The sequence below is a fragment of the Octodon degus genome, unplaced genomic scaffold (genome assembly GCF_000260255.1).
Source record: "Octodon degus isolate 3935 unplaced genomic scaffold, OctDeg1.0 scaffold00026, whole genome shotgun sequence".
NCBI lineage: Eukaryota > Metazoa > Chordata > Mammalia > Rodentia > Octodontidae > Octodon > Octodon degus.
This window is the reverse complement of record NW_004524602.1, coordinates 5451017-5462050: the sequence shown is the minus strand read 5'-3', so window position 1 is coordinate 5462050 and position 11034 is coordinate 5451017. Positions and strand designations below refer to the sequence as shown.

At 44.7% G+C, this 11034-nt stretch overlaps 1 protein-coding gene across 4 annotated transcripts in view; it reads right to left on the bottom strand.

Moving 5' to 3' along the window:
* Nucleotides 1–4138: 4138 nt before the first annotated feature.
* Nucleotides 4139–11034, bottom strand: part of Myo9a (myosin IXA) — a 227184-nt gene continuing 220288 nt past the window's right edge. For all 4 annotated transcript variants that reach the window (XM_023712466.1, XM_023712464.1, XM_023712465.1 and 1 more), the window contains 2 exons: nucleotides 7701–7843; nucleotides 4139–6954 (listed from right to left, as the gene is read on the bottom strand). In XM_023712466.1, the coding sequence (XP_023568234.1) occupies nucleotides 6503–6954; nucleotides 7701–7843 (595 nt within the window). In that variant the 3' untranslated portion in view covers nucleotides 4139–6502. The remainder of the gene's footprint in view (nucleotides 6955–7700; nucleotides 7844–11034) is intronic.

Sequence of the window (11034 nt, the reverse complement as noted above, 5' to 3'; positions counted from 1 at the left end):
ACCAGGACTCACCTGATCCCTCCACTCCCAACTGGGGTCACCCTCCAAGCCAGTGTGTCCTTGTTCACGTTGGTAGATGAGAAACACAAAAAGCACGAGCTCACTGTTGCACCTAACGCTGACGCTCGGGGTCTGGGCGCTTGCTCATGGAAACAGAGCCTGTATCCTTCCAGCCTGAGCTGCTACTCCTCCGGGGCCTTGTTTCTGGCCCACTTCCTCTCTGAAGTGGTTTCCTGTGGTTGTGTCTGCCGATCACTTTGGGAGGGTAATACTGGAGTCTCTGCAGTTGCTGGCGTAGTCTGTACTTTCTCTCTGGTTCTGCTGACTTTTCGAGCTCATCTTCTTTTCCCAGGCAGTGTTCATGGTCAAGATCAGATCAGTCAGTCTGCCTCTGCTGCCCTAGGTCACAGGGAAGTGAAATGTGGAGCTGGCTCGTAGTTAGTGGATGGTTGTGCCTTTAGGTTGGGGACACCATGTGGCTGGTGTGGGCCAACTAGCTTGTGGTGGGAATGCTGCGCGGAGGGATGGGCCTGCTTGCTTGCACTGGATGGGGGCCTTGGCAGGCATGGGGCCTGCTTTCATGCACTGGGACAGTATGGTGCAGCCAGCTGGTATGGACTTTTTAGTAAGCTGTTTTCTCTTTTTAGTAAGCTGTATCCTGGACTGCTAGCTTTTAATACTGTGTTAGATCTGCTTTTTCCAGCTGGGTATCATAGTATAGCCTCCCTGTAGCCTCTGTGATTAGTGACCTCCGTGAGCCTTGTGAAAGTTGGGACACTAGCAGTTCAAGCATGGTAGTGTCAACAGCAGTGTGTGTGGCACATCCTGGGAACTGGTGCCTCACAGGTGATGGGGATGCTTTTAAGGACCCTGGCTGAAGCACTTGTATTGAGTTCACATGGAGAGACAGTGCCAGGAACAACACCTGACAGCAGTCTGGGGTCAGACAAGATTCAGGGCAGCTGGTGGTGGAAACCCTATAGAAGTGGTGCCAGCAGGTGTGGAATTCTGGTGTCCCTATCTGCTGCTACAGAAGTAGTACTTGCCCATCAGCAGGACTTCAGGGCACTAGCTAGCCATGCACACATGGGGATACGGGGACGGCTTGGGCTTTCCTGACAGTCAAAAGTGCCAGTGGGCACAGTGAGATCAGGACATAGCTGGTGGCATTGGGCAGTTTCCCTCTGGACTTCAGTAGGCCATGCACCTTAGAGTGGAGCAGCAGGTGGCCATGATAAGAGACTCTGCAGAACAGCAGGAAAAGGGTAGCAGGAACCATTAGTGTCTTCACTCCTACCACTAGCATGAATCCACATAGAGGCAGATGTGTGATCCGAGGGCACACTCCCCAGTCTCCTGGTTCTTAAGGATTCTACCCTTACACGGCAGGGCACTCAGCTGGTATGACTGAATTTATGAAGCCAAGTGTAGTTCGTGAAGCAGCTACCTGATCAGTCAGTGCAGTGGCACGTGCGGTGTCCCAGAGCAGCCCCATTGCCACATTAGGTCTTTACACAAGATGGCTCCTGAGCACAGCACCCTAGGGATTCACTGGGAGACTGTGGGGAGTTGCTTCAGGATTGCTTCAAGGCTCAGGGCATGGAGAACACCTGAGGAGGTGATGACGCTGTTTAGCACAGGCACACAGTGGGATAAACTTACATAACCATGACTTAGCATTAGACAGCTGCACATGTGCCACACGGCTAAGTCAGTAGATAAGAATGTAAATATGCGCTAACGGCACGTGTAAGGTCTCAACTATAAACATGCAGCTTTCTTTTGCTGCTGCTGCTTGTTTCCTGTACTTTGTCTCAAGCCTTCACAAGTAAAACTACGCCTTCAGCCCCTCAACCATGACACAGGTGATGTAGAATCCTTCCCCCAAAGCAAAGCTACTTATCAAATCAGGCTACACGGCTGTGAGGGTGTCAAAGCATGGTAGCCAGGCCTGTGTCCTTGCAGACAGGGCTTGCTGGAATTCTCTTCCCCTACCCCTGCAAAGGACAGCTCCTTGCCCCTGGCCATTTGACAGGGAAGCTGGCTGACAGGATATTTTGCTTCTCTAGCTATGCTTCTGTCCCTTGTCTCTGAAACTTGCAAGATCCAGTTTCTCTCTTAATTCTACTGTCCTCCCAGGACTACTCAAAATGTAGCAATATACCTGTTGCTTTTTCTTCTGTGAAGTGGGTTTTAGCATCCCTTACACAAAAACAAACACCTGGAATCTCACTTCATTGTTGGTCTGGGGTAGGGGCCTTTCCTTAAAACAGCTCTGTAACTAAGAAATCACTGCTGTTCCTTGAGAGTTAGGGTGAGACCCATGATGGTTAGAAAAGAAACCACACATATTGCTGTTTCTGGAAGCTTTGTTCTTTAATGAGCCATGGTGATTTGTTCATCAAGCTGCTTTTGTATAGCCATACAGTGCATATTCTGAGGGACACAAACTGTACTTTATACAGATGTTTTGTCCCCCCCCAAAACAGGAAGTTACAAAGTGCCTGTTGATTGCATCAGGAATGTAATCCATTCTGTGGGTAAGATAAATCATTCTTATAGCATTATTCTATTCAACAGTAAATGATATTATATTTCACAGGATATGTCCATTTATAATACAGTCTTTAAAAAATTTACACTCAACATACTTATAAATTATTTAAATCTTTTAAAATAATATAATACTAATCTTTAGTTCGCCTTTCCCATAGTAAATACAAATACTTGTTTTAAGAGGTGCAACTTTTGTATGACCTAAAGGGACTGATAAGCACTAAGAATGGATGGACAGCAAAGTGACAGCCCTGCTGATGGGTGTTTTTGAAAAGTTTCAACCAAGAGATCACCATGACCTGACAGAGCCATCTCCTTAGTCCTTTTGCAGTTACACTTTTAACACCGAATTGGATGTGGGACTGGTTCCAAAGAAAAGTAGTTGCATGTTATTCTAAGGACACAGAAGACAGAGGACTCCCACAAATACCAAGGATTTCACTACCAAGGCCAGCATGGTGTTGGGAGACAGAGCTGGGCATTGTCACAGATGTGAGTGAACTTATGCTTCTCAATGCAGAATGACGCAGACCCCACTTCTAGTGCCCCACCTAGTACAGGGGATGAGGCAGAAGAGAAAGCCACCTGAACTGTTTGACTAACACTCTTAGCTTTGAACACATCATGAGAATCCGCTCTCATCCAGCAGAAAGCTTGCGAAAGGTTACTATTCACAGCTAAAAACACAGCAGCCCAGAGAACCCGAGGTGAGATGGCAAGATCCTGCTGGACTGCCGGCCTCTTCTCTGCACATTACCATAACCCAGCTTTCATCTGGGAAAGCACCCTCCTGTGATGGAATAGGAAGTCTCCACTGATGTCAGCAGGCTGACAGCTATAGGAAGTTGGGGCCTTCAGCTTCCAGACTTTGGGTCCTTCTGGCTCCCTCTGCAAGGCTCATAGGAGGTAGGCTGGCTCTGTGTTCTTGTTTCTAGAAGCCCAGAGCAGCCAAATAATCTAAATGGTAAGAAACATAAAGTGCAACACAAACTAAGCATGTTACCTCCTTCAATCCTGCCTGTGCTAATTTGCTTCAATCTGTGATCTAGAATGAAATCTGACTTGTTTCTGTTATATTTCCATGATACATAAAGCAATTACAGTAAGACTTCACTAGCGTCAATGGACAGAAGAAAAATGTTTTATTTGGGACTGAGACTGATACTCACTGAATTTCAGAGTGTGGTCTTTGAATGTGGTGCTGCCCTACTGCCGCCATTTAGATACTTATTTTGAGGCATTTGAAATCAAAGAATAAACAGCAAAGGAGAAGCAATAGGACACCACAAATCTGACATATACTCGGGAGAACTATCCCCCTCACAGGTGAGTGTAATGTTAGCTGTGGGGTGACAATTAAGAACAGAGGGAGGTAGATACAGCATTTCCTTCCCTAACAGTTGGTGAGAGCCATGGCTTCATCTCACTGGCAGATGATGCCTGTCATCCTAGGAGTGCAGCGCTGTTTCCCTCCAAGGAGTATGGGCCACACTTGCTGTGACACATTCCTACGACGGCCCAGATGTCTCCTCCCAACCACCCCCCATCCGGGCAGCTTGTTAAATAACTAGAAATTCACAAATCTAGCAACCAAAAACAATTTTTTTATTTATTTTTATCCAAATTCAGGTTTTAGGTCCCTGAGAAAAATTATAAAGTCTCTTAACATCCATCAACTAGTTCCTATAAAGTGACCTATATAAATGGTTTTTTAATTGCCAAAAGCTTATCTTAGAAAAAAAACACCCACAGGATTTAGACAGGAGAACACGTGTGAAGATGTGTTTCCTGGGTCATCCCTCTGGGAAAAAGGAAACTGTTCTCAAGGACAATCTCTCTCTTTAAAAAGAAAAGGTTTTAACAACATTGTGGACCAAGTGGAAAGTAACAGTCAATGCCGAGTAGTGCACTCCTCTCCCAAGAATATTCAAAGTGCGGCTGAGCATGGGCCCAGGAAGCAGCACCCCTTGCACACAGCCATGCTGGGGGTTTCCCTCTAGGATAGTCTCTGATATTCCTACTTTGTTTGCTTTTGGGGTCTTGCTATGTTGCCCAGATTGACTGTAAATGCCTGAGCTCAAGCAATCCTCCTGCCTCAGTTTCCTGCATAACTGGAACCACAGGCACATACACCACATCCATCTTTGAAATTCACTTTGAAAGGTTGATGTGCACCATGTAGGACAGGTGGCAGATGTTCATGAAGTACAAAACCTTGTATCTGTGGACTCACCGTTCTGGAGCTTCAGTGGCCTTCCTTTCCCTGGCTCAATTCTGAACCAAAGCCAGAAGGGGACATGCATGCCACCTTTAAGCTGCTCCGCACAATGATGCTCTGATCTGACCATGGGGGTTGGCCAAGGACCGCTGAGGCAATGGCATGAGGTTCAGTGTTGTGTAACAGGAGAGACTCTGCCTGAACAAAACTCAGTATTTCTATAACTTCAAATCAAAGAAGTATGAAAAGAATAACCAAAATTCAGGTTACAGGTGGTAAAGGCTCTTATACAGAACAGTACATGTGGTAGTTAGACAAGATGCATGTAGTTAACTTTAAAAATAAACATTTTCACAAACTTAACTCAAGAAAGGGTTCCATTTTTTTATACATTATAAATAGCAAAAACAGTTTCCATCACACAAATGTTAAGATGCTTCAAATGTCGTGGTAACTTAGGAGTGTAGAGACCATCAGTGGTAAAAAAGATGGCCATACTCTGCTTCAACCTGGGGATGAGTGGCTCTCACTCCCTACCCAACAGCATCGGAGCTGAGGAAGGAATTCCCTGGGAAGCACAAGGTTAAAAAGAAATAGATATACTAAGATATACTATACACATATTTACAGTAAACTTCAGTAACCAGTATATTAACAAAAATAGCTTCAAGTAGTCCTTGATTTTTTTTCTTCTATTTAATACTGATGGTCTGAGGGAAATAAAGTAGAAGCTAGGTGGGTCATATAGAAGCCTTTGAATTTTGGCAGCTTTCTATAACACTTATTCATGCAGTATTGTGTTGGGGGGGGGTCAAGTGATTAAATGGTCACACTGAGTCCATGGTGGGAATCCACCAGCAGATGTATAGGCTCATGTACAGTCTTTAGCTTACTTTATACAAAGTGAAATATCTCGCTGGATTAGGATGAAACCTTCATATTTAGGGATCACTTAAATGTCTCTGGGACATTTAAAAAAAAAAAAAGAACCTTAAAGAATCTGACCTTAGGAACAGGAAACATGAGAAGAGTATGGCTAATGCAACTTCATCTCATGCAACAGATTTGGCAGGAACTAACCAGGAGTTAAACCAGCATTATTTTGACATCAAAAACAAAGCATGTATTTTTGTTTTTATTGTATAACCAGGTATCTCATACATGCTCTAATGGCTTAATGGAAACAATAGCTTTTTTCACTTTCCCTAGAAAGAATATGGAGTGTTTTTCAAATGTTTGAAAATAAAGGGCTAAAGGCTTTTGCTTGTGAATGTTTGGGGAAAAATTATATTCCACCCCAGCTCTTTAATCTCAAAACAAACCTGCAGGCTTTCTGCTGTCATGGTTAACAAAGGTTTATGTTTCCTTCCAACGTTGGAAATCAGAGGGTCCTTTAGGTCCAGTTTCCTCCAGCTATTCAACATCTATCTCTGAGAAGGTAAAGAAAGGTGGGGAGGGAAAACTATCACTGACCAAAATCCCCAGGCCTAGGTGGCTTTGTTTAGTGAAATCACGATTCAAATTCAGCAGCCAAGGCACAGGGGCCACTGTTCCCAACAAGCTTCGAGGAGGCCTTTCTACTTGTGCTGGAGGCCTAGGAATTCAGCACAAAGGTTGCAGCTGTATGCTGAGCCCAGAGGCAGGATCATAATTAGGACGACTGTGGCACTGTGAGGCCCCAAAGAGGTGATGTGTGCTCACCACTGTGAGGGGACACACAGCACCAGTTCAGACCATAAACTCGTTATTTCCAAGGAGAGGCAGCTGCTGGGCAGAGCTGCAGTCGGGGTCCACAGGTTTCCGGCGGCCAGACACAACTGTCCCCTCAGGGGTCTCTTTGGTTTTCTGAGGTGAGTTTCTCACATTCTTTAATTTTTGTTTGCCCTTTTCAGGGTTAAACGTTCCTCTGCTGATGAACTGAGGCCTGTCTTCCAGGGCTTTGGCCTGGCTCAATGGTCCTTCCATTCCTGGGACCTCACCAGCAGAGACAGCTCGGTAGAATGGAGATTTAGAATAAATCTGAAAGCGTTTTCTGGTGCCATGAGATGATGTAGTGTTGGACAGACACGTGGACTCTACAGAATCCAAAGAGTCTTGCTGCTTTTTTAGCTGCTTTCGCATTTTAGCTGAAGGTTCAGACTTAGCAGCTGCCTTTAGGGAACCAAGGCCTAAGCTTCTCTCTAACACAAAACAAGAGATCAAACCTGTAAATGACAGTTCTCTCTAAAAGCAATCTGACAAGTGATGAATAAGTCACTGTTGACACACAAATGAGTGAAATAAAATTTGGAGGGTCCAGGCTGATTTACATTGAATGGTCTTAAACAGCTCTGCCCCCATTTCTTATATCACTTCAGAATCAGCTCAAAGGAACTCTGGTATGTGACTGAACACCTGGTGGATGCCTAGAATAGTCACCACCATTTTAAAAGCTGAGTGCAAGTAACTAGGTTCTGTCTCCTTGAGATATGTCACTGCATTAAAACATCTCCTTCGGCATAATGCCCCATCTCTCAATTTCTGCCTCACCATTAAAAAATGGACATGAGACAGCAAGACAACATGTACTGTGATTACTGGCTTTTCTCTGGCATGTGCACAAGAAAACATTAAATTGCCACAAAGCTGTATTACACTGAAGCGTTGATCTGATGCAGAGTTTATCATGTTAAGATCAGTGTACTCTTAGAAGAGATTAGGCTGGCAAGATAGTTCAGTGGACATGGGCGGGAACCAGGGTTCTACTCCCAGCACCACATAGTGCACTGGCCCTGGCCCTGCCCCCAGGTGTGCTGAGCCAGCCACCGAGATGGGGTGTGGTGGCGTATGCCTGTAATCCCAGTGCTGGGGAGACGGAAAATGGGAGGATCCCTATGAATCCAAGCTGTGTACTGGGACCCTGTACCAAATCAATAAATTCATGTACCTGATCTCTCGCACATGTTTCCTTCAGACTCCATATTCAAATTTTCTGAGCTATCAGCAGTCCCAATAGAGGCTTCAGACTCGAGGGTTTCATCATCAGAGGCACGGGGTTCCAGTGCGAGCATCTCAAACGTTAGCTCCTCCCTGTAACATACCATCAGTAGACCCATTTAGCACTTGGTAAGAAGTGAAAGGAAGGTGTTATGGTTTGTGTTTAGTTGTTCCCTCCTCCCCCCAAAGCTTCATGCAGTCATGGGGTAGACTTCTAGACTTGGTGATTAATTCATAATCCAGTGCTGGGATTATAGGTGTGAGTACTACACTCGGCCTGAGGTAGACAGCCTGAATGCATCATAAGGGAGACAAACTTGCTCTCTGTGGCCCTTGGCACAGCTACTCCTCCCTTTTGCTCTTGCTGCTTTGCTATCTTCCCCTGCCGTGTACTACTGCCCTCTGCCATGTGCCAGTTTGCCTTACAGCCAGCCAAGTATAGACTGAAACCTCCACGAACTGAGCTAAATGAACCTTTCTTTCCTTAATTTTGTGTGTTGGATCTTTTGTCCCAGCAACAAGAAATGAGTAACCAAGATAGAATTTGGTACCAGAGAAGTGGGGTCATTGCTGTGATTAAACCTGACCATATGGATTACAAGCCTTTGGGAATGGCTTGTGAGAAGAGATAGGAAACGTTTGGAGAGGTTGCCTACAAGAGAAGAGCTGGAATGCCTTCAACTGTTCTGTATGGGAGATTCTGGTCAGAGCGCAGAAGACCAGAATGCTGACAGAAATCCTGCCTCTAAAAACCAGACTGGGGAAGTTTCTGCTGGAAAAAAGGACTGTACTCGTTGCTGGTCTCTAGACGATGTGCATTATGTCTTAGGAGAAAGTTTGCCTGCATGTTGCTCATGTCCAGACTTTGCCTGAGACTGAGATTAAGCATGGTGAACTAGAAAATCTGACAAAGGAAATGTCAAAGCAGTTGAATGTTGAGGCAGTGGCATGGCTATTGTTTAGGGCTTTTAATCAGATTTATGTAGATAATCAAGAGCAAAGAGCCCAGCAGGATGATTTAAAATGTGCGTGGACGGCGAAAGCTTAGAAGACTAAGTGCCTGCTAGGCAAGTGCATCCCCAGCATCACATGATGCATTGGCCCTGCCCTTGGGTGCACTAAACCAGCCACCACGACTGGGTGTGGTGGCGCAGGCCTGTAATCCCAGTGTCGGGAAGGCTGAAAACAGGAGGATCACTACGAGTCCAAGCTGTGCAGTGAGACCCTGTACCAAATAAAAAATAAAAGGGACTGTCTTAGCTTGGGAGTTCCTTAATTTTGTGTGTCAGGTATTTTGTCCCAGCAACAAGAAGCATAACTGAGACAAAAAGTAACAGGGAGAAGACCTTGAGTGAAAGTCAACAATCCAGTAGAAAAGACAGCACATTTCTTACTGGCCTCTCCAGGGTGGTGATAAGGACATATATGCCAAGGTAATGGTAAAGGCTAAAAGTACATAGCTAAAAGACACACAGCTGGGGGTGGCAAACATATGCCTGTATTGTCAGCACTAGGGAGATCACTGCAAGTTCAAGGCTAGTCTAAACTATACAGAAACACACTACCTCAAGAACAAACAAAAAACCACATAGCAGAAGTAAAACTAATAATGACAGGCTAAGGTAAGCTTTATGTAAAATGAGGTCTTTATGTAAAATGAACTCTAGACTAATAATCAGGAAATCAGAGTTCTAAATGCATCAACAAAGTATTTTTCTTCTCTCTGGCCATCAGCTTCCTAATCCTGAAAACAGATTAAACAGATAACCTCTAAACTTCCTTCCAGCACCTATGTCCATAAACTTACTAACTTTATCCTCTACCGCTGCCACAGTCAGGACTTTCTTGGCCTTGGAAACTGTGTCATTTCCATCAGAGTATTCTCTCCATTATCAGTCATTCCCCTCAGATCTCTGCTCCATGGTTCTTCTGTTCTTGCTTTCTCACTACCACCTGACACCCTGAACTAATTTAATTATCTTTGTGAAAACTCAATTCCAAGCTCCAATACCAGTTTCCTTATGTCTGTGCCTTCCTTTCCTCCACTTCACATAAACTAATCTCCCCAATGGACATAACCCAGTTGAGAATCCAATATTTTATTGTTTACCTACGAAGTCCTCACCTTCCAATCAACTCTCATGTCAGATTTCATTTCTACTCTACCTCAAGACCACCAACATTTTCCAGGAAAGTCTCACTAGTAACTCACTATGGCAATTAAAATGGTCATATGCCACATATATGCCCATCTGGGGCTCTGCTCACAGGTCTTTCTTTGCAAAGACTTTCTCTTCCTAGAAAATCCTTACTTATTTTTCAATACATCTAATACCACCCACCAAAGCTAGGGTAGGTCCTCTTTTCATATCACTCTTATAACTGCCAGCCCCAGCTCTGTGTGTACCACCTCTGTCTTTCCAAGCTTTTTACAACTAACCCCTGGTTGTTTTAGCCTAACTAAATTCTAGAATCAATCCTAATAGATAAAAAGTACTTTTAACAGTCTCATGTCCCCTCCCTCATCAATCAAGTTCTGAGACCTAAGATGTGAGTTTCAGGAACTGGGGGACCAAGATCCTTTCAGGACTAGGACTAGTATATAGTAGCTTCCAGGAGAACCATGTGATACCCACATTCTCCCAAGGGAGGGCAAGTGTCACCCTACTGAAAATGGGAGTAACAGAACTTACCTGTCCCTTTCTTAAGTTGCAGCTGATTTCTTTACCTGGTTTCCAAGCACCCACTTAAGTTGCTGTCTTACCATGATCATCTAGTTCCTAGACCCATGGTTAGACTGACCTTTCTGCCTTCTTTATAGAGTTGTGAATAATGCCCATTCTTTTGTCTTAGCCCCGGAAATCTTGGTCTTCCTTTGCAAACCTGATCTGTTTAGGAAGGCTGGTTCCTGACCTATCAAGCCATCAGTACTACATCTTGGTTGTCTGCTGTTTGTGGCACATGATCTTGACCAAGACTGAAGTACGCTGTGGATGCTGCCTCTTCCTAGTCAGCCTCTCTAGATCATTACCATAAGAGTATCAAGCCTCACAGCTCATGGGGCACCTGTCAAGGTGACAATTTTCATACTGTACCTGAGTACAGGCAACATAGCTGTTATCTCCACCTCTTCTATATTCCCTGCCATAGTGCTTGGTGCACAGGAGCTATTTTTATTGTAAAAAGAAGCATTTATTTCAAACAACATTCCAGGGTTGGGGAGATGGCTCAGTAGACTAAGCACTTCCCTGGCAAGTGCAAGGTCCTGAGTTCTATCCTTGGTT